This window comes from Platichthys flesus, chromosome 4 (genome assembly GCF_949316205.1).
Source record: "Platichthys flesus chromosome 4, fPlaFle2.1, whole genome shotgun sequence".
Classification (NCBI taxonomy): domain Eukaryota; kingdom Metazoa; phylum Chordata; class Actinopteri; order Pleuronectiformes; family Pleuronectidae; genus Platichthys; species Platichthys flesus.
The window spans coordinates 3,343,162-3,364,158 of NC_084948.1; the positions used below are offsets into that span (position 1 = coordinate 3,343,162).

General features: G+C 37.8%; 2 protein-coding genes across 3 annotated transcripts; both read left to right on the plus strand.

The window, feature by feature from the left end:
- The first annotated feature begins 1,655 nt into the window (after nucleotides 1–1,655).
- On the plus strand, nucleotides 1,656–12,145 carry LOC133951363 (P2X purinoceptor 5-like). Of its 2 annotated transcripts, none has more exons than XR_009920447.1 (12): nucleotides 1,656–1,801; nucleotides 2,974–3,124; nucleotides 3,739–3,810; nucleotides 6,723–6,798; nucleotides 7,027–7,123; nucleotides 8,335–8,415; nucleotides 8,531–8,672; nucleotides 9,091–9,227; nucleotides 9,394–9,487; nucleotides 9,615–9,660; nucleotides 9,760–9,842; nucleotides 10,873–12,145. XR_009920447.1 is itself a non-coding variant. In XM_062385268.1 (12 exons), exons 1-12 carry the CDS (start codon nucleotides 1,665–1,667, stop codon nucleotides 10,943–10,945), a joined length of 1,209 nt encoding a protein of 402 aa, XP_062241252.1. In that variant the 5' UTR covers nucleotides 1,656–1,664; the 3' UTR covers nucleotides 10,946–12,145. The 2 variants fall into 2 exon arrangements, 1 of the variants encoding a protein (XP_062241252.1); XM_062385268.1 differs by having other exon boundaries at nucleotides 9,615–9,680.
- A 4,109-nt stretch (nucleotides 12,146–16,254) lies between these two features.
- On the plus strand, nucleotides 16,255–17,108 carry ly6d (lymphocyte antigen 6 family member D). Its single transcript, XM_062386262.1, has 3 exons — nucleotides 16,255–16,380; nucleotides 16,625–16,729; nucleotides 16,851–17,108. The coding sequence occupies exons 1-3, from the start codon at nucleotides 16,329–16,331 to the stop codon at nucleotides 16,928–16,930; spliced, it is 237 nt and encodes a 78-aa protein (XP_062242246.1). The 5' UTR covers nucleotides 16,255–16,328; the 3' UTR covers nucleotides 16,931–17,108.
- Nucleotides 17,109–20,997: the final 3,889 nt, after the last annotated feature.

Consider the following 20,997-nt stretch of genomic DNA (forward strand, 5'->3'; position numbering starts at 1 on the left):
GAAGGAGGCCGCCACGGAGGAGGAGAATTTGACCTTGTAAAGAAAACACTGACGTTCACTTGTTGTTGGTTCTGATTTAACAATGAATTGAACAATATAAAAAAGGCCTGCAGCAGTTCAGTATGACTTCTGCTTGATGGGAGTGGAGCTCATGTAAGACAAAGCATCATCTTAAATTATTGTGTTGTTTTAGAGATTTTAGAGCTTCAAAGTGATGATCACATACATATACTTAATATATATTCAGATGGATATTCTTTTAGGATATTCCACATTTAGTACGATTCATTCAGATTGACCGGAACTGAAGTGATTGATTTTCTAAACAACAACAACACACTGTGCATTTGAATGTATCTGCAAACTTTTAGACATCACATACTTCTTTGCATTGATCATTGTAATAATTGTGCCTCTCATGGGAATTTGTATTAATTTCTGCATGTAAACTGTCTATTGTCTTATTTTGTGAAATGATAACAACACTTGTTGGCAGAAGCTTCAAAATGATCCCATATGGTTTTCTACCTCTCCCTCGATCTATTTAATAATAGTAAGTTTTCACACAAAAAAAATTAACAATTAATATATGGAAGCTTGATCAACTTTTGAGATGTACTGTAAATGTTTTTTGTGAAAGATATTGACATTGAGCTTTTTATTCTTAGCGTATGGATTGTCCCAGTCCTTTCTCTGCACTTGAATTGCATTCAGTTCATATCACAAGAGCAGGGAAACATTGATACACAGACTAGTGTTTGATAACGTGTGAGTTATTTTTAGGCATTAGCAGCTTGTCTCTTTTGCCTGTGTAAATTTTCTAATAATAAAATAAACAGGAAACAACAGAACCCAAACAAAACCCACACATACACAATATTAACCTGTGTGTAACGCTTTAACTTTTCTTATTATTATGCACTTTTTACTGCATGTTTTCTCAACTAACAATCATTTCTAATATTGAAATATAGTGAGAGCCAAGTTTCCCTCAACATGTATATCTTCATAGTGGTGCATCAGTTACCAGTTAATGCATTTTAATTATTAATTTATGCAGAAGAGACCCATGCCTGTGACCTGGTAAAGTAAATGTGCCAATAAAGATGTTAATAATTAAAAAAAAGTGTATCATGACTTTTGTGTTGATAATAATAATAGCAACACTAGTGAGTGGACTTCATCCAACAACATCACATCACAACATCACACACAATAGCACAACAGTGCAAAGTGTTGGGCCCGTTTGAGGTGTTGTTATTCAACTGGGTGAACAGTGATCTCTGGTGGACAGTGGAAGATAATGCACGTTAACTTTGGAGCTTTTGTAACAGCACAATCGCCAGCCTGAAATTGTTGAATTTTACAGAAATATCTTCACAAGTATTCTACTGGATGGATTGTGGTGCAGTGAAGCCATTCATAACTGTTGGGCTGATGTATTATTCTACTGAATGTATTGAATTTCCCTCCAGAGCCTGAGCTCACTTTCCCAAACTATTTGGTCTCCTACCCTCAAGGAGTACAACCAATCCCGCAAAGACATCGACCTGATGAGGGTGGATCCCAGACGCCTGCTGGTGGTTGGTGGTCCCTCTGCCGTCCTGACGGTGAGAGGACCGTCCCTGTCAACTGACAGCCTTCTGTCCCGTCCCTGCTGCAGGATGGCCGGAGATTTACTACAAACACGTTTCCTCTCCCTCTTCGACTACAAGACGGAAAAATACATTGTCGCCAAAAATAAGAGAGTTGGAGTTTTGTACAGACTTATTCAGTTATCGATCATCGGTTACATTATTGGGTAAGTGATTTAATGTGGTTTATTTTTCCAAGATACATTACCTCCAATCATATGATAACTTAAAACTGGTTTGACAAAGAATAAATAATTATCTGATGAGATGAGATTAAGATAAAATAAGAGGGAAGGGAATTATTGTGCCAACGTACTCCATAAAATAATGGAGTATTTAGTCAAATCAATTTGAATAAAAAGGAAATTTTGAATATACGTAACAGTATATAAACATCATTCATGATGTATAAATTCCCTTCCAGAGACCAACAATGAGCTTCTGCTATCTTTGATGAGGGATAACAAGTGTTTTGAGTGATATTGTTGGACTTACTACTAAGACTACTGACATAAATACTATGAAGTACTTATACTATGTCCGTTTTTACTAATCCTCTGTCGAAGTCCCTGCACAGAACAAGATTGCGATTTTTCTGCTAACTTTGATGATGGATAAAAGTGTTTTTGCTATAAGTTCTTAATAAGAATGTTATTGTTTTACAAGGTACATGTTTTACTAGGTACTAAGGAGGTACTACTTAGATTATTGTCACAAATACTATGAAGTATTCATACAGTGTACTTTTGGAGTTATCATCTGTCAAAAAAACAAGAATGAACTTCTGCTATCTTTAATGATTATAAGAAAGTTAGTTATCAGTCTCATGAAGAAATTATGAAGAATTTATGGCATAAATATTTGTTATCACTCATCAAAGATAGCAGAGGAAGCTAATTATTTTAGATTACTAATACATAATATAGGGTGCTCCTGTGCTTTGTTTAGTGCTCTGAATAAAACATCTAAGGCCCGACATTGAAAGTAAACTGTGCCTATATAGGCTTTGTAGAACCTTAGTCACAAAGCAACAGAAATGTAACATAGATCAAAATAGCAAAACAAATAAATGATTAACTAATAAATAGTACAGTGTTATAACAGTACGACATCCAGCATTTCATATCAATACTTTAGATTTTTTATTTTAATTTTATATGACTGTATTCATATCGCAAACAACTTGTCTATGTGGAGTTTCATGTTTGTTCGTTTTACACAAACAATCAGAGTATTAAAAAAGGGTTTTTAAATCTTAATCTTTAAGCCGATTATTTTTTGGATTTCACCTGCTCGTTGGTTGAGACCTGTTCATGTTGATAGTTGCTCTCACCCACAGGTGGGTTTTTGTAAGCAAGAAAGGCTACCAGGAAACAGACGAGGCCGTACAGAGCTCCATCATAACTAAACTGAAGGGAGTGTCAGTGACAAACACCTCAGAGTCTGGGCTGCTGGTTTGGGGACCAGAGGACTATGTCATCCCACCGCAGGTGAAAACATTTAGCCCACAGCACCAGTGTGTGTACAGACTATGTCACTATTACTCCACACACACACGTATTAGTTTTAACAAGTGGTGTTATTTAGAATGCTTCTGGTAGCAAACACCTTTTTTGTATGCTTTGCGTGTTTGCTTAAATTCATGGATGTAGGGCATAAGAAGATGCAGTGATAATAGGCAGGCTGACCAGTTTTACTGGTCAGGCGGTGACGATGAGGAAAGCAGACGTTTGCCTGGAGCCCAGAACTGATAAGAGGGTCTCAGAGAACGACAGATTACATTGGTCAAGCTGGGAAATGTATTTGGTGAGAACCCCCTGAAATGTTCTGATCGATTATGTACAGGAGATTGCAACAAACAAGGCCCCATCCTAAAATCTTCCTGCCATAGATTTATGATTTTAAAGGTTTGGTGAGAGGCTGACTTTGTTACCTTTGTTCAGAGCTGAGTTCAGGCTGTGTTCAGACTAACAGTAATGCTGTGTGAAAACAGTGCAACACTATTTCACACTTCAAGATAAAGAGTCTGAGGCGGCAGAGTGGTCATCATGACATGATGTCTATATTAAGACCACTTCACAGTGTGTGTTTCCTCTACATGTAGGGGGAAGCTGTTCTGTTCATTGTAACCAATTTCTTAGAGACACCGAACCAGAAGCTGGGACACTGTGCAGAGGTAAGAATATTGTGTGCTCTTGATTCAAATGTAAATGAATGATTCCATGGTAGACCACCGTGGTACTTTGAGTGACTATAACAGGAGCTGTCAGTGTGGATCAGATTTTAGATTGAATTCATTGTTAATTTTAAATACATTATAATAGTTGTGCGACATGGTGGCCAGATAAAATACAAATGTACTTTAGGCAGTGATGCAGCACTTCTGACCTCCTTGTGGCCTTAGTAAAACGCACTAGTAAAACTGCAAATATGGCCCAAGTAGCACAACACAAATTTGGTGTCGCTGCTTATTTTAATTATTCATTTATACCCTGGCCCCTGCAGTGGGCCAGGGCAGAGTTCCCCTACAAATGTCAAGATGAAAATATTGAAAAATGCTCCCTGATCTGGATCCAAGTCCAAATTTAGTGGTTTCTTCCCTGACACATATATCATCCTCACAGCAGGTTTCATGGTAATTCACCGAGTAGTTTGTGTGTACTCTTGCCTACGATAAACTCCTTGGTGAAGGTAATCAACTGAACAGACTTTAAATTCCATCGTACCACATTATGATCAGTATTGCTGTTTCAGTGAATTAACATTTTTTGAGTTTCGTACTGTTTCCTTATGCAGTATCGTCACCTTTGGATTTTGAGACAAACCTACTTGTTTGATGTATGGAAACAGGTTCACTGGTGCAAACTGAGTGAGCTGGAGGGCATAGTGTTCCGTTGAAAAGCGGGTTTCTCTCTGCAAGACCCCCTCACTCTGTGACTTATAATGTTTATTTTAAATTTGCTTTATTTACTCTGCACTCTTTGACATCTGGTCATCTGCAAGGTTTTCCTGCTAGGCATGTCTCATATAGATGCAGTAGGCCATGTGTGGAAGAGCTGGAAATGAACTGCTCCATCATAAAACTGAATGAAAAGCATAAACAAATGGTAGCTTCGTCATTCATCTCTTACGATAGAGCAAAAATCATATAAATGAACCTACAATCAATGAAATGGCAGCTTTATTGATTTTAATCTACGTGTGTTCAGGCTGTGTTCAGACTAACAGTAACGCTGTGTGAAAACAGTGCAGCACTATTTCACACTTCAAGATAAAGAGTCTGAGGCGGCAGAGTGAAAGTATGTAGAAGAAAAGAAAGCAACAGATTACAGTCACTTTGGAATTTAGAAAGACTTCACTTCCTTCCACTATCCAGAAATTAAGCTATAATGAACTGTTGGGTCTCAGCCTTAATATTTAGCTTAAAGGGCCTTTAGGTAATGTAGGTTGGGATTTGGCTCTAAACAAATACAATTTGATTGAAATAGTTGTGACTGTGTGCAAAATAAGCAGAGAAATAGGCTGTAAAATAGACTTTGGCTGATCTGCAGAGAACATTGACACAGTCAGAAGAGCACTTGGCTGCATTTTCTCCAGTCTTCATCATAACTTACAAGTTATTTCAAAGTCCGACGCCTCCTTCTACCTTCAGTGAATGTGTGTGTGTCAGTTATTCTGTGCATCATTTCTCTCAGCTCTGTCTTTAGTGAGACATTTACAGAGAATCCCTGGAATGTAAACTCAGTCTTGTTCTCCTGTCCCACTGCCCAGAAGAATTGCCTATATAAGCAGTGCAGCCATAAAACACTGCTCTGTATATCTTACCAGTTCCCATTCACAGTTGCTCTCTTTCAACCACTACATTTTAACTTTCATATTAATGTTGAGGCAAGAAAATAATAAGGTTTTTATTTGAATGTCCTCCTAACTACTAAGGGGACTATTTCAAACCATGCACTATAGGCATTTAAAAGTGGACCCCAGTGAATAACCACTAGAGGGCGACTTCACTGAAGGCAAAAAGTCAGTTTCTATAGAGAAAATTACCATAATTCTCACTTGATTTATAATGTCAGTGAACATTTTCCAAAGGATTTTATGGTCTCAATTAATAGATTCACGTTTACTTACATGATATACATTTTTAGGGTGTAGGGTTAATTTGAGTAAAATAGACGAAAAAGCACTGTTTGCATTGGGGCATGGAGGCCATGTAATTGACAGCCGACCGTCCAATGGGTGTTAGTCCCAGGTGAAGTTGGGCCTGCAGTGACGTCAAGCTCTGATGTGCTTATTATAAAATCTGTAAATATTTCACCCCGTTTCTATGATATTTATTCTCAGAATGTTTTTAAAAGATATGAGCCAGGAAATTGGATACATAAACAGAAGTCAATAGAACGTAAACATGCTAATGTAAAGTTAAAGTAGGAATTGCTCAGTTAAATGATGAGCTTCCAATTGAAAATTATATGAAAATAATGTTATGATTCAATTAGACTTTCAGGACCCAGAAGAAGAACTAAAGACACATGCACATCTCTAAAGTGAGGAGGTCGAGGAGAACCACATTGGCAAAGTGACTATCTGCCAAAGAACAGAGTAAAGAGAAGGGTTTAAATTCTGTGGGAGCTTGTTGAGGGGTTGAAGTGAAGTGGTGCAGGTAAACAGGAGGAGGAGGGAACTGGACAACCACACCCAGACAATCAAACAAAGAGAGAGACAAACAGGAGACCAACAACAAACACAAGGAAGGGGGGGAAACAGCAGGAACACCAGAGGCTCTCATTGTTTTACCTAAGCACTTGGTGTAAGGAGCATGGTGCAGTGATTCTAAGGCTCAGTTGAAAAGTGAAAAAAAATCTTGATTCCTACCACTCATCCTTGACCCAAAGCCATAAGGAGTTAGGATAGGTGAACCATGGTGTGAAGAAAATCGGACTCCACTTACACTTTTTTCAAACTTTATTTGTAACAGAAGATATTTACAGATGATCATGTGAGGAATCACATCAGTAAATCACCTCATGATTCAAGCTTTTTAGGTTTATTTGAGATTTTTGTGTTTTCTGTTGCGTTTGTTTCCAGAGTTCAAAAGTGCTGGATGGCCACTGTCGAGATGACAAGGACTGTGAAGACAGAAAGATGGTAGTGGCTGGTAATGGTTAGTGAGTCACATTATTTTATTGATTCTACTGTATTTTTAACTCTGTGTTTGTTTCTATCTGTCCAAAGCTATGTGCTAAATTAATTTGTAAATAAAGTCAGGATTCCTGTTCGAACCAGTTCTATAGTCTGTCTATATCTTTGCAGCAGGAACTTAGACATTGTGTCTTTTCATGTGTGATGAGGTGGATAACGTCACATGGTTTATTCTGCTCTTTTCCTGAAGGGATAATGAGTGGCCGGTGCCTAAGAGAAGATGTGAACTCCACTGGAACCTGTGAAATCTATGGCTGGTGTCCCATCGAAAGAAAATTCAAACCACAGTAAGAAGCAACCGAGTCTCATCATATAAACTCAAACACTGAAAGTATTGATCTGTTTTCAATAATTGATTGGAGTTGATCACATAGGTAAATCCTTGCACATCCAGGGTTTTTTGTGTTTGTTTATTTTTTATTATACAGTATGTTTGAACGTTTATGTTTATAAAAAAACAGTAAGTTTTCCTTAATGCAAGATTCCCACCTCACAGTTTTTAGATCGATGAGCTTGGTCTTTCACAATGCCTTGGATTACGTGAAAGAAAATTAATACAAGTAACAGACATAAAACAACATTACAACAAGTCAAAACAATAGTAGAATAAATGCTTATGAATAGTAACCATAGATAAAATATAAAAGCTGCCATCTCGCAGCGATGATCATTTGCAACCAGAGTCGGTGCCTTAGTCATGGGGGGTTAGAGCTCTGGAATACACACACTTGGAAAATATCGAGTCAGTCTCTTTGCTGTTAATCATGATGTTTAATTAAAACCAAATTTACTGCCAAAAATGAGCACTGAACATGAGAGTGATAAAAATGGAGCACTGCCTGGGATTCAGGCAGCCAACTCCAGCTGTGCTGCTCCAATCATGTGACATACATCATGTGACATACCTCATTCTCCACAACCATCTATAATACACACCCACCTTATCAGGTGGTCTTTTTAAGCAGAGAAAATGTTCCCATCATCCCCTTTGCTCGCATTGCTTCTGCAGTATTGCTACTAGTTGCTGCAGCCCCTCCACCACCCTAGCATTCACCTGTAGGCTCCAACGGGGGGTTACAAGTATTTGCTCATCACTCCCATAATTCCTGTGGAATCATATCTAGGAGTGATTAAGTTGGAGCCTGGACTCCAAACACTAAACTCGTCTACTGCTGCAATAAATGTTTGAACGTGAGTTCTCTGACTGAACTGCCTGAAACCATCTTAGATAAATCTATTTGATTTGCATTTTGACCTTTTAGTTTGGTCCATGTCCCATCCACTGACTTGGAGGAGGCAGGGTGTATGACCTGTACTTCAGTCAGCCACCACATTGTGATCAAGAAGCTTTGGCTTCTCTTCATTCATTTTGTCATCCATCTATAGATACACTGTATGATAGCAACTACATATCCTGACCTGTAACAGCACATTTTCTTTCCAATGTACAGAATATGTGGCTTTTTATTCAGTTCATCATTGTTGTTTTTTTAAACAGAGGGCCTCTGCTGACAAACGCAGAAAACTTCACCATCTACATCAAGAATTTCATCCAATTTCCGAAGTTCGAATTTTCAAAGTAAGTCCTCTTCTCGATGTTACGTCACATGTGCTACTTTGTCACTGCTCACTCATTTATACACTCTGCACTGCTTTGTGTGTGTGTGTGTGTGTGTGCATTTCTCAACTCTGAGGTCCAATGTACTTGAAACAACGGATGACTCCTATTTGAAGAAATGCAGATATGATGAGGAGCTCCACCCGTACTGCCCCATCTTCCGTCTTGGAGACATCACCCAGCGAGCCGGATACGCTTTCAACGACATGGCAACATATGTTAGTATTTTTAATCCATATCGTCAAGAGTCATTGTTACAGAATTTATCCTTCAATTATTCAAAATCACGACAAGTCACAGGTGCAGCCAGAATCAGATCTAAGATACAAATTAACCTCATCACTACTTTTGCTGATGGATATTATATTGTCAAATTTTTTTTTCAAGAATCACATCAGTTGCAACGTAGGGGGTCAACACATTTTTATATAATTACATTAATGAATGAAATCAATATATCCTCTCTCTCTCTCTCTCTCTCTCTCTCTCTCTCTCTCTCTCTCTCTCTCTCTCTCTCGACTGTAGAGACTCTGATTAAAGAGTCTTAGAATTTGGTCCAGCCTAAATTAAGTTGGTTTGAATAATAATTGACATGCGTTTGATACCACACATGTTCAAATGGGTTGTGTTTTACAGGGCGGCTCTATTGGCATTATGATACATTGGGACTGTGACCTTGACAAAGGTTACTCTCACTGCCACCCACAATACGTATTCACCCGTCTAGACATCAGCATCTTAAACAAGACCATCGCAGCAGGATTTAACTTCAGGTGAACCCCACGACAGACACACTGCCATTGTCCATGTTGCCATATTATCCAGGCAAATGTCACCCTTTCTCTCATACATTTAATTAACTTTATTTATCATTAATGAAATATACATTTTTCCAACAACAAGTTATACCTGCATATTCTTTTTTATTCTCTCCAACAGACACACTCGATATTTTAAAAATGCAGCTGGTGAGGGTTTTCGATCTCTATTCAAAGTCTATGGTGTCAGATTTAACATCATGGTGCATGGGAAGGTACGGAAGATGCATTTTTCATGGTCTTTCATCTGTGGGTTTTTATTTAAGTGAAATATAGGATTTTATTTAAATTTTGATTCAGGAGTTTCAACACACATTCTTATATTTCTGCTGTCGTTCGTAGGCCGGGAAGTTCAGCATCATCCCAACAGCAATCAATGTTGCATCAGGTCTGGCTTTAATGGGTGCTGTGAGTATCATGAATAATGTTCTCTGTGTGTTTTCCCGATTACGACAGCCTAATCCCTGAATAACACTTCATTTGACAGGGAGCTTTCTTCTGTGACATGGTCCTTCTCTACTTAATGAAGAAAGGAGATTCCTACCGAGAAAGGAAGTTTGAAGGATTCAGGTATGATAACAATACAGAAATGTAATCGTTTTTTGTATTTCCATGACAGCCACACACAGATTAATTTTAATAGAATTGAGTGGTCAAAGATCAAGGAAACCTTTAACATCTTGTTTCAAACTCTTGGACGTATCTAAAATCGGCCTTTAGGAAATTTCTTTAAATTTTGACATAAGTTTAACTGATTATAGTCCAGACTCGGTCATATTCCAGAGGTCAAGCTAACAAAAATGTATGTAGGCTGAATCTGCCCTGATTAGTGAAGGCATAGAGCCATGTCATGGTAATTCTAGGTCTATATTGTTAGGATCATAAGATTTACAGTATATCTGTAAGCCTACAAAAATTGATGTAGGTGGGAACTCCCCTGATTAGTGAAGGCATAGAGCCATGTTGTGTCAATTCTAGGTCTATATTGTTAAGATGTACTGCATATCTGTAATTCTACAACAGAACTTACTGTGATGAAAAATCTGTCAACAGGAGTATTTCTTCTTCAGATTTCCTCTCAGACTGTGTAGCCTGAGCAAATACGTTTTCTGAAGATTTGCTCTGAAGCCTAAAAGTGGTAAACACATTGGTTGAGGTTGAAGGCAATTCATTTGAGCGTTTCAACATTATTATGACACTGTTTTTTCATTTGTCATCTTGCTGCTGGCCACCAGAGGACACTGCTATTTTATTTAAGTAAATAAACCCACTCAAATTGTAAATTTAAAACATCCCAGTTTTAATCATGTTACACAAGCAGTTGAATGGTGCATCACTCATTGCATGATATGAATACAAATATACTGTAATTATTTCAATAATAATAATAAGTAAATATTAATGTATAGGTCTCATATGCACACATACTCTCACAATGACAATGTTGGTTGCTGTAGTATATGAACGTTTTTTTTTTTATTTGGACTGTGTGGAAATAAGATATTGGACTTTGATTGCAGTTTCCGGGTTAGTGTGGTAATAAACTGGATGACATGAGTTCAACAAATGTAGATTTTTAACTAATCTAATTCGTCCACAGAGGAATTAAATCAACATCTGAAAACCACAGTTTGAAGGAGGCCGCCACGGAGGAGGAGAATCAGACCTTTTAGAGAAAATACTGACGTGTCCTTGTTGTTGGTTCTGATCGAACAATGAATATAACAATATGAAAAAGGCCTGTAGCAGTTCAGTATGACTGGTGCTTGACTGGAGTCGAGCTCAAGCATCATCTTAAATTATTGTGTTGTTTTTGTCAATTTTAAGATTTTAGAGCTTCAAAGTGATCATTACATACATACACTTAATATACATTCAGATGGATATTCTATTAGGATATTCCACATTTAGTACGATTCAGATTGACTGAAACTGAAGTGATTGATTTTCTAAACAACAACAAACTGTGCATTTGAATTTTAATGCAAACTTTCCGACATCAAATACTTCTTTGTATTGATAATTGTATTAATTGTGATCTCATGGGTATTTATATCAATTTCTGCATGAAAACTGTCTATTGTCTAATTTTGTGAAATGATAACAAATCTTGTTGGTAGAAGCTTCTAAATGAGCCCATATGGTTTTCTGCCTCTCCGTGCACTCTATATAATAGTTGTAAGTTTTCACATGAAAAACTAAAATCGGCATCAAATCTACTGTAAAAAAAAAATTAACAATTAATATATGGATGCTTGAATAAACTTTGAGTTGTACTGTAAATGTTTTTTGTGAAAGATATTGACATCGAGCTTTTTAGTTTTAGCGTATGGATTGTCCCAGTCCTTTCTCTAAACTTGAATCGCATTCAGTTCATATCACAAGAGAAGGGAAACATTGATACACAGACTAGCATTTGTGTTATTTTTAGGCACGAGCAGCTTGTGTCTTTTGCCTCTGTTAATTTTCTAATACCGAGATATAGAGATAAAATAAACAGGAAACAACAGAACCCAAACAAAACCCACACATACACAATATAAACCTGTGTGTAACGCTTTTTTTTTCTTATTATTCATGCTCTTTTTACTGCATGTTTTCTCAACTTGATTCTTGTCGTCCTTGGTATGTACCCTTGGGTACATACATTTAAGCGTCAGCTAAATGAAATGTAATGTAAACTAATAATCATTTATAATATTGAAATATACCTCATACCTGCATTGAGTGCCAAGTTTCCCTCAACATGTATCAAATTTCATAGTGGTGCATCAGTTACCAGTTAATGCATTTTAATTATTAATTGATGCAGAGGAGACCCCTGTTAGTGACCTAGTAAAGTAAATGTGCTTATAAAGATTTTAATAATAAAAAAAAAGTGTACCATGACTTTTGTGTCGATAATAATAATAGCAACACTAAATTGTTTTAGTATTGCATCGTGTGTTTAAATTTGGTTAAATCTAGTGGTGAAGTTGCATCTTGCAGTTTAATAACCCTCACCCTCTCCTTCCAAAATAGAGAAACTGGAAACTTTCAGTTGTCATCAAAAAGGGTGTCCTTCATGGAGAGGACCCACTCCTGATGTAAAAATAAAGTGTTTAAATATACAGGGGCCATTCTTGGGTAAAGAAAACAGCAATTCGTACAATTTAGATCAATTGGACTATTTTATATGCATTTTTTGCCAATAGATCCCTTTTGCTTAAATATTACACACTGAACCATTGATCCACAGCTTTTTATGCCTCAACAATGTCGCGAGCCAGTGGCCGCAAGGATTATGTTTTTGGGTTGGCCATCCATACGTCCTATTCTTGTGAACTCAATATCGATTTCTAGAGAATTGGTAAACATATTCACTTGGACTCAAAGATGATGAGATTAGAATTTGGTGGTCAAGGTCAGGACTCTGTGATGGCAAAAAGCACATGTCCGCCTTGGGAATTCCCTATCTTCAAAACACCTTGAGGGACTCATTCACTTGTTAACTGATCCAACTGACTGACTGATTCGATTTTAGTGATGAAAGGTCAGAAACCTGTTTTTGGCCTCTTGATGCGATATCTCCAGACTGCTTGAAGGGAATTACCACAAATGTTTTTGTTGGACGCACAGATTAATTGATTAGATTTAAATAATTAAAGGTCACAGTGACCTTATATGAATCTGGAAAAAAAAGGTATACAGAAACTGCCACTGTTGGTTGAGACAAACAACCGCAGGGTAGTATTATAGTTTATCATCTGAGGCTGAAATGCAACAGAGCAGACAGGACCTACCTGTTAAAAACACAGTGTCCCCACGTTATCACTAGCAGATCTGCTGTGTGACAGCTTATTTGTGAAATTTTCTGCAGCGTGACAGTAACAGCTCTTGTTTATAAATTGTATAAATGACACAGTATGATGACAAAGTGGTGCTGAGCTGACCACTGTCTGACTTCAGTTCGGTTGATAATTTATCGGGGACCTCAGGGAGCAACGTAAGAGCATTGCTTTCAAAGGATACTTGGAAAAATGATTTAATGTGTTGATTCTTTCCTCCTAAGGGTCAAGTCAGATCCTGAACTAAAATGTATTTAACTTGGTCTGTACTTGTCTTTCCTTGCCTTAAAACAAAGGATAGTTACAGTTACTCTGACATGTATTTTTTCACTTGTTTTCCTTGCTATTTGAAATGACTGCAAGGTAAATTTTTGCAGGGATGAATCAGTCGACTCTTCATCACAAACCTGGTCCTTTGACAAATATCTTCTTTGGGGACAAGAAGATTTTAAATTAAAAAATAAAAAGCAAAGTTTTTCTACAGAGTGGATGCTATGAGACCTACTGGTGTGATCAGTGGATTATGTGGAGTGTTTTGGGACATTGTTTCGCGGGGAAATGCATCGCGGTATTTTCCATCTCACTCTTTTCCAGTGACTGACAGTTGAAGTTGCTTTTTGATGAACAACAGTGACAACAATGAAAGCACAGAAGACACATAAAGCATCCTGAAAGCTTGGGCTCTATGATGTATTTCAGATTTCTTGTAAATGGCACTATCTCTGTTAATGCAGATATTTACAGACAATTATCTAGCAGTTGCCACATGAACGTTTTTTTTAATAAATACAGAAGTAGCAGCTTCTTTTAAGGGGTACATCACTGAAAACTAGATGAATCATGCTCACACTGTCTTGCATGGCCCCATGGCTGCCTACAGAGGTCATTAAAGGACAGCACCATAAGCTAAACAGGTTCAACAGTACTGTGGCCATTTAACAACACATCCAAATGATAATTGTTTATCTAATATATATTCTCATCCAACTCTTTTAAGTGCTGAGATGATTCAGAAACTGTAATGGCTAAAATTGTCAATACCTTCCCAATTAATAAATTAAAAACTGCATTTTTCTTGAAATATAAAAATATATTTAACATAAAAATATTAAAAAAATAACATGTGTCACAGTCAGGATGAAATTGTTGTGTCTCTTTGAAAGCTCTGAATTTGTTGTATGTTTGTATTTATCAGACTTAAATGAAACTTAGTGGAGGATGGTATATGGACCAAGACAGAAAACATCAGAGATTCACACAGATATGTTCAAAAGGGCTGATCCAGGAATTTTCTTTTGCTTTTTTAACATTGCACTATCAGATGTTCTTCGATATTTTCACAGATTTCCCAGGGAATGGTTTATAGATGTAAATGAAAAAATCAGGCACGTAAGGGAACTGTTTCAGCTTGAATGGATTTAAGGAGACTGTTCGGCATTGCTGACAGTATATGCTTTGTTTTTACTATAAGTGCACAATTCTTTGTGGTTTGATGGAATTTAAGAGGACAAATCGTGGTGATAATCACTCTACTAAGTGCTATTCTAGTTTCCTCCGTGAACCCAAAGCTGGTAGGAATCATAAAAAAAAATCAAGTTATATTTTGTCTGTTCTTCTTCTGGACGCATTGTGGCTTGCCGATGTGTATTTTAGCCATCTTTGCTCAGTTCTGTATCGACCATTCAAACAATCCTTCTATTCGGGCTTGTGACCACACCCAGGCAGGTTGGCTAACGTCCCATGAATCTATGACATAAGCTCTAAATCAGGTCTATGAAAAGCAGGATGTTTTGCTTATTTACAAATGTTAGCATGCTAGGTTGCCACACTGGCTACATTTATACTTGCTATATTACCATTAATATTATTAGCATGTTCACATTCAGATTTTTGCATTTATGGTTAAACCACAGCAGTTCCCAAGTACTGATAAAGCAACCGACACAGGACACAACAAAGACTACATGGTCCCCAAAGAACGCCTCCTTCGTTGGACGGATAGACCGCCAAGGCCAAACCGTAATGAGACGTCTGGTCTAGCTTGGATTTCTGTGAGTGGTGTCACCAGCTCGTCCTTATTGCCATTGCCTAGCAACAGAGCAATATTGGACAAGATAAGTCAATTTTAATGCCCCCCCTTTTTTTTAAACATACTTAGCTGTTCATTTGAGTTGATTTGTGATACTCAAGAACTGTACGTCTGCTCCCTTGTTGGCTCCATTACCTCTTCTTAGTAACAGTTCATCACTGAAGTGCAATGAATCCTGGGATAGGTTGGTTGTCTGCGAAGGATCCAGCAGTAGCAGCCTCTGTTTTGCTGGGATGGGATCATTTGCAGGCTTTGTAGGATGCTGCCCCTGAATTAAGACAAATCGAAGAAGCTTTAACTAAAACAGGAAATAATTAATTCAAAGTGCAAACAAATCCCCAAATCCAAGTAGAATGTGGCTTAAAAACCAACTAAAAAACAAATGGACTGTGGAAAACATATAAACTTCCTTGGTGTAGTTAATGAACTGGAAATGCAAACAAAGATATGAATCCCAAAATTCATTTAATCAAAAGCAAGGGATCCAAATCCAACCATAAGGAGAAATAAGTACAGAGAGTTTCCTCTAAAGTTCCAATAACAAATCAAAAGTCTTTCAAAAGTTCAACAAAAGTTCAACAAAGTACAACATTTAGTTATCAACCAATCAAACAAATATGGCCGAGGTGGCACTGTGACATCTTGAAACAGGTGCAGTTTTGTAAAAAGTCCCTTCAGATGATAACAACACAGGCTACTGCAGAAACAATTATTGAAAATGTTCTCGTCCTGTTTCGGGAAGCATGTTGTCTGACCGGTCAGACGTGCCAAGCCCCAGTGAGGCCTCAAGTGCTTCTGCAGAGTCAAAGAATGCAAAAATATTAACTGAAGTTAAAAGATTAAAACTGATGCATAATCAAATTAATAGAAGATTTTTTGTATGGACCACATCGATAACCAACAGGAGTGCGTTAGAAACAGTCTAAGGTGATCTATCCTCCTGCGAAATGTAACACAAAACCCCAAATTAAGTTCATCATTGTTTTCTCAGGTGTTGTCTTTCCTTTACAGGAAGGAACATTTACTGGAATATCTTACATAAGGAAGTGCACGACTCAGTAATTGAATGGTATGTGGGGTGTGTTACAACATTTGCCTGTATAAAAGAGCGTGAGGCTTGTGCACAAAGCATTCGTCATCATGAAGGTTCTGTTTATTACACTGCTGCTCCTGCTGGTGTGTAGCACTCAAGGTGAGAGAACTTTGGTCTATTTTATATTATATTCTATATGATTAATATAGTTTTATTAAAAAGCTGAAAATCATTCAAGTAAAATAATTAAAAATAATAGTCCAACTATTAGGTTTGATCACTAAAATAAACTTGTTGGAGGACATTGTTTTCTGTTAAATATTTTAATTCTAATTGTTAATTTAACAATATTGTAAGTAGTCAACAAAAAATATGTCTCTAATTTTGATTCTCTGATCATCAGTGCTCACACTCAGATGCAACACCTGCACCAGTGGCGCAGATACCCAATGCAAGACTCCAGTCGAGTGCGACCCAACAGAGGTGTACTGCAAAACTGTCACGGATGGTACATTTACGACTTGTTTTGTTCAATTCACTTTTCCCATGATGTCCATGATTGACCGTGTGTAGCTGTTTTATTGCAGTTACTTTATGTTTTGTTCATTGTTGTATTTGTTTATCGATAGGCAATCAGATGGATCGTACCTGTGAGCAATTCTGTGATCCGGACGACTTCACAACCTGCTGCCAGGAGGACGAGTGCTAAGCCCGAGGCCTCGCTCGAAGAGCACTTTCACTTTCTGATGGTTCAAGGTCGTGTGGAAAAATGAACCTCACAAAGAATATGAAAGCCTATTTGTTGATTTATCAAATGTTAAGCTTTCAATAATCCTGCTGATTTGTTTAGTCTTTGAATAAAAGAATGAACGCATTAACAAAAAACTTGCCTTGCTTGTTTTGCCTATTCGATCATCCCACTTTTCTGAAACTGCGCAACACAAAAGTTATCACAGAAAATGATTTATTTTGTTTTTTGTAAAGCACAAGAGCTGGAAGCAGAGCGACCACACACACACACACACACAGACACACAAACTCAGACACAAAAACACACATGCACACACACACCTACATACACACGCACACATACACACACACACACACATAATCCCTCTCTGATGTCACTTTTAGTGGGTCACTGCACCAGCCGACGGCTACAGTATGTGGGTTGTTGTCTGTCACTGCTGAACTGTATATCTGGAGTCATTGTTCCATACTTAATAAATAGAATAATAACAAATTGATCAAATGAAAACAATATAACGCTCATGAGGGATCACAAACAATTAACTTAACTGAGGTACAAGGAAGGTTAAGGAAATATTGTGCTGCAGTTGTTTTTGCCAAGAAGTGCTTTTTGTATCCCCCCCACCCCCCACCCCGGATTCATAAAAGGTCAGTGAGTTAATCTGTGAGTCCAAGTGAACATGTTTGTCAAAATTGAAAGGAGTCCTTTGAGATGGTCCTGAGATATTACATTCATAAGGAGAAAACAGGTGCTTTTAGAGGTCACAGTGGCCTTGACTTTTGACCTTAGAAATACTGCTTTTAAAAACACTGATTATGACGTTTTAAGACAGTCTCCCCTGGACTAATTAACAGTGACACACAAAGGACAACCAAGCCCAAGTCTCGGGTGTTCACAGTTTATTAATTTACTAAAGCTAACCGGGTTGTTGAACCTGTTTTGTACCATATTTCAAATTAATAACATATTTATCATAACAAAATAACTACAATGTTCTGTTTACTGGCAGTGTCGTGCATTCGCAGCTTCCTTACTGGAACCTGCGTGTGTGTTTATGTGCAGGTATAAAAATGTTTGGTGGCAATTGTGTTTGGATGGCACATGTAGGAAAATTATAGTAAAATAATAATACTCATTTTTATTATAATTGTTAATCTTATACTTCTTATACCACATCTTGGTTGAACTACCTATTGTGAAGCATTCTTTAAAAATTCGAAAAAAACTCCACACTAAGTCTACTTTTTGAAAGGGTGCCCACCCCAGATATCTAATTACACCTCAATCTGAGCAGCCTAGATCCAGGCCTGCCTCCAAGGACTTGACAGTAACATTCTGACACCATCCCAGCATTATGCCCCTCCCACCCCACCAACCCACACTCCTTCATCCAACAGCTGTTACTAAATCCACCTGAACTCCTTTCCAGTGCAAACATGCATCGGCCACTTTTTGTAATCATTTCATCTGCTGTCATTTTAACCATAAAGGCTGTTATTTTCCATCTGATACTATTTGTAATATAAACATTACTTTTCATTAACTAACAATACATTTTATTTATGGAAAGCTTTCATGACACTCAAGGACATCTGGCATGTAAAAATAATACAAATAGATAAACAACAATAAAAATGGACCAAATATGAATACAAACAACATTCAACAACAGAATTATGAAAGAAAAAGTAAATACTAAACATTAAACTGAGTATGCCAATTAGAAGAGGTGAGTTTTTAAATGGGATTTGAAGGTGGGGAGAGAGTCAGATTCAATAATGGCTCATGGGAGACAGTTCGAGAGTCACTGGGCTGCAGGGCTGAAGGCCCTTGACCTCATGGAAGACAGCCGGGCAGGAGGTGTGGTGAGGAGCATGGAGGAGGGAGAGCAGAGAGTACGGGTGAGTGTGTAGTTGTGAAGGAGGTCAGAGAGGTAAGGAGGTTCCATGTTGTGGAGAGCCTTGAAATTGAGGAGGAGAGACTTGAAGTCTATGCAGTATTTGATAGGGAGCCAATGCAGTTGTTGAGGACAGGGGTGATGTGTTCGATGAATGGGGTTCTGGTGATGATCCGGGCAGCTGCGTTTTATACCAGTTGGAGTTTATGGAGGAGTTTGAGTACCGGAGAGGAGAGAGTTGCAATAATAATAATAATTGATACGGGAGTTGAAAAGTGCGTTATCAAGTATTGCTGTTCTGGTAGGTTAGAGAGACTGGTAGAGTCGGTTGAAATTGCGTCTGTGGAAATATGGAGATCTAGTGATGTTATTAATGTGAGATTCTAAAGATTGAGTGCTGTCAAGGACAACACCCAGACTCTTGACTTGGGAGATGGAGAAACTGTGGAGTTGTCAACTATGAGTGAAGAACTATTACATTTGGCCAAAGTGGACTTGGTGCCAACATGTAGAAGTAATGTTTTATTGCAGTTAAGTTTGAGGAAATTTTGAGTGAGAAGAGTGTGAAGATGGTGCAACGGCAATGTTTGGCTTGGTGGAAAGATAGAGCTGAATATCGTCCGCATGGCAGTGAAAATTAATACTAGATTTCCTGAAGATATGACCGATGGAAGGAGACAGATAACAAAGAGGAGAGGACCTAGAACATAACCTTTAGGAACACCGGTGGTAACTCGGGAAAGCGGCAATTTGAAGTTTTTTAAGTTGAAAAAAATGGTAGCAGTGTGAGAGATATGATTTGAACCAGGTAAGTGAAGTGATAATAATGGAAGCTAGTCTGTCAATGAGGATGTGATGAGTAATTGTATCAAATGCTGTGCTGAGGTTGAGGAGGATGAGTAATGATAAGTCAAACAAATGTGTGCGGCCATCAACAGATCATTGGGGATTTTAACAAGGGTTGTCTCTCTGCTGTGGAGGGGATGAAAACCAGTTCTTCAAACAGAATATTATCAGAGAGGTGAGTGTGGACCTGAGCTGCGACAGTTTTGTCAAGGATTTTAGCTCAAAAGGTAAGTTAGAAATTGGTCGAAAATATTTTAGGTTGGTTGGGGTTTGCACTGGGTTTCTTGAGAATAAGGGTTATTGCAGCTGTTTGGCGAGATGGTGGACTAAGACCAGAGGAGAGAGAGGAGTGATTGATTTCAGTTATTAGGGAAGACAAAGAGGGTGAATAGATTTTGACCAGGTGAGTAGGAAGTGGATCAAGCTGAGAGGTTGATTATTTGTATTTATGAATGAGACCTAATATTCCCGCAACAGATGGAATTTGAAAGCTGGAGAAAGGAGAGAAGTAAGGATCATAGAAGGATGGATGAAGTGGACCAGAAGAGGTGTGTTTCACAGAGGACAGCTGCTGATGGATTGTTTCAATCTTAGTATTGAAAAAGTACATGAAGTTGTTGCAGTAATCGGTGATGAGCATGTGAGGTGCAAGAGTTTCTGGAGATGCACGATGGTATTAACAGTAGAAAAAAGTGTTCTTGTGTTCCCATTCGCCACACCAAATTAGGTTGGCATAATAGTCTGATCTGGCTTTGGGTAAAGCATCCTTGTCGTATATAATGTGATCATTGTGCATTTTTTTATGGATAGAGAGACCAGCTTTTCTATGAAGGTGTTCCAGGCGACGATGATTTAGTTATTTTGTACTGCACAATCTAATTTTGCACTATACCACTCTCAACTCCTTATATCCTAACCACCCATGCCGTTTGATTGTTTACTGTGTTGTGTTCTTATATGTTGAGTGTTTGTGCGTCTTCCTCAAACCAATGCTATTTCAATTCTGTCCATTTCTTTTGACAGGATTTGAAAGAATTGACAATTAAGTTGACTTTGACTTTGAGGTATTCAGGAATCTTTTTTGTTTATTATTATGATTCATGTTGCTAAAAAGTAAAAAAGCCTCCAAATCTGGCTCCACATCACAATAAGTTAAAAAATAAAATATGACAATGAAGTGACTGAGCTTAACAGGGTGTGTGTTCAAAATACCTTTCGACCACTATGCTGCCTCTAACACCAGCATGAAAATATAGGTCATAAGTGTTAATCTCTCCAGCTG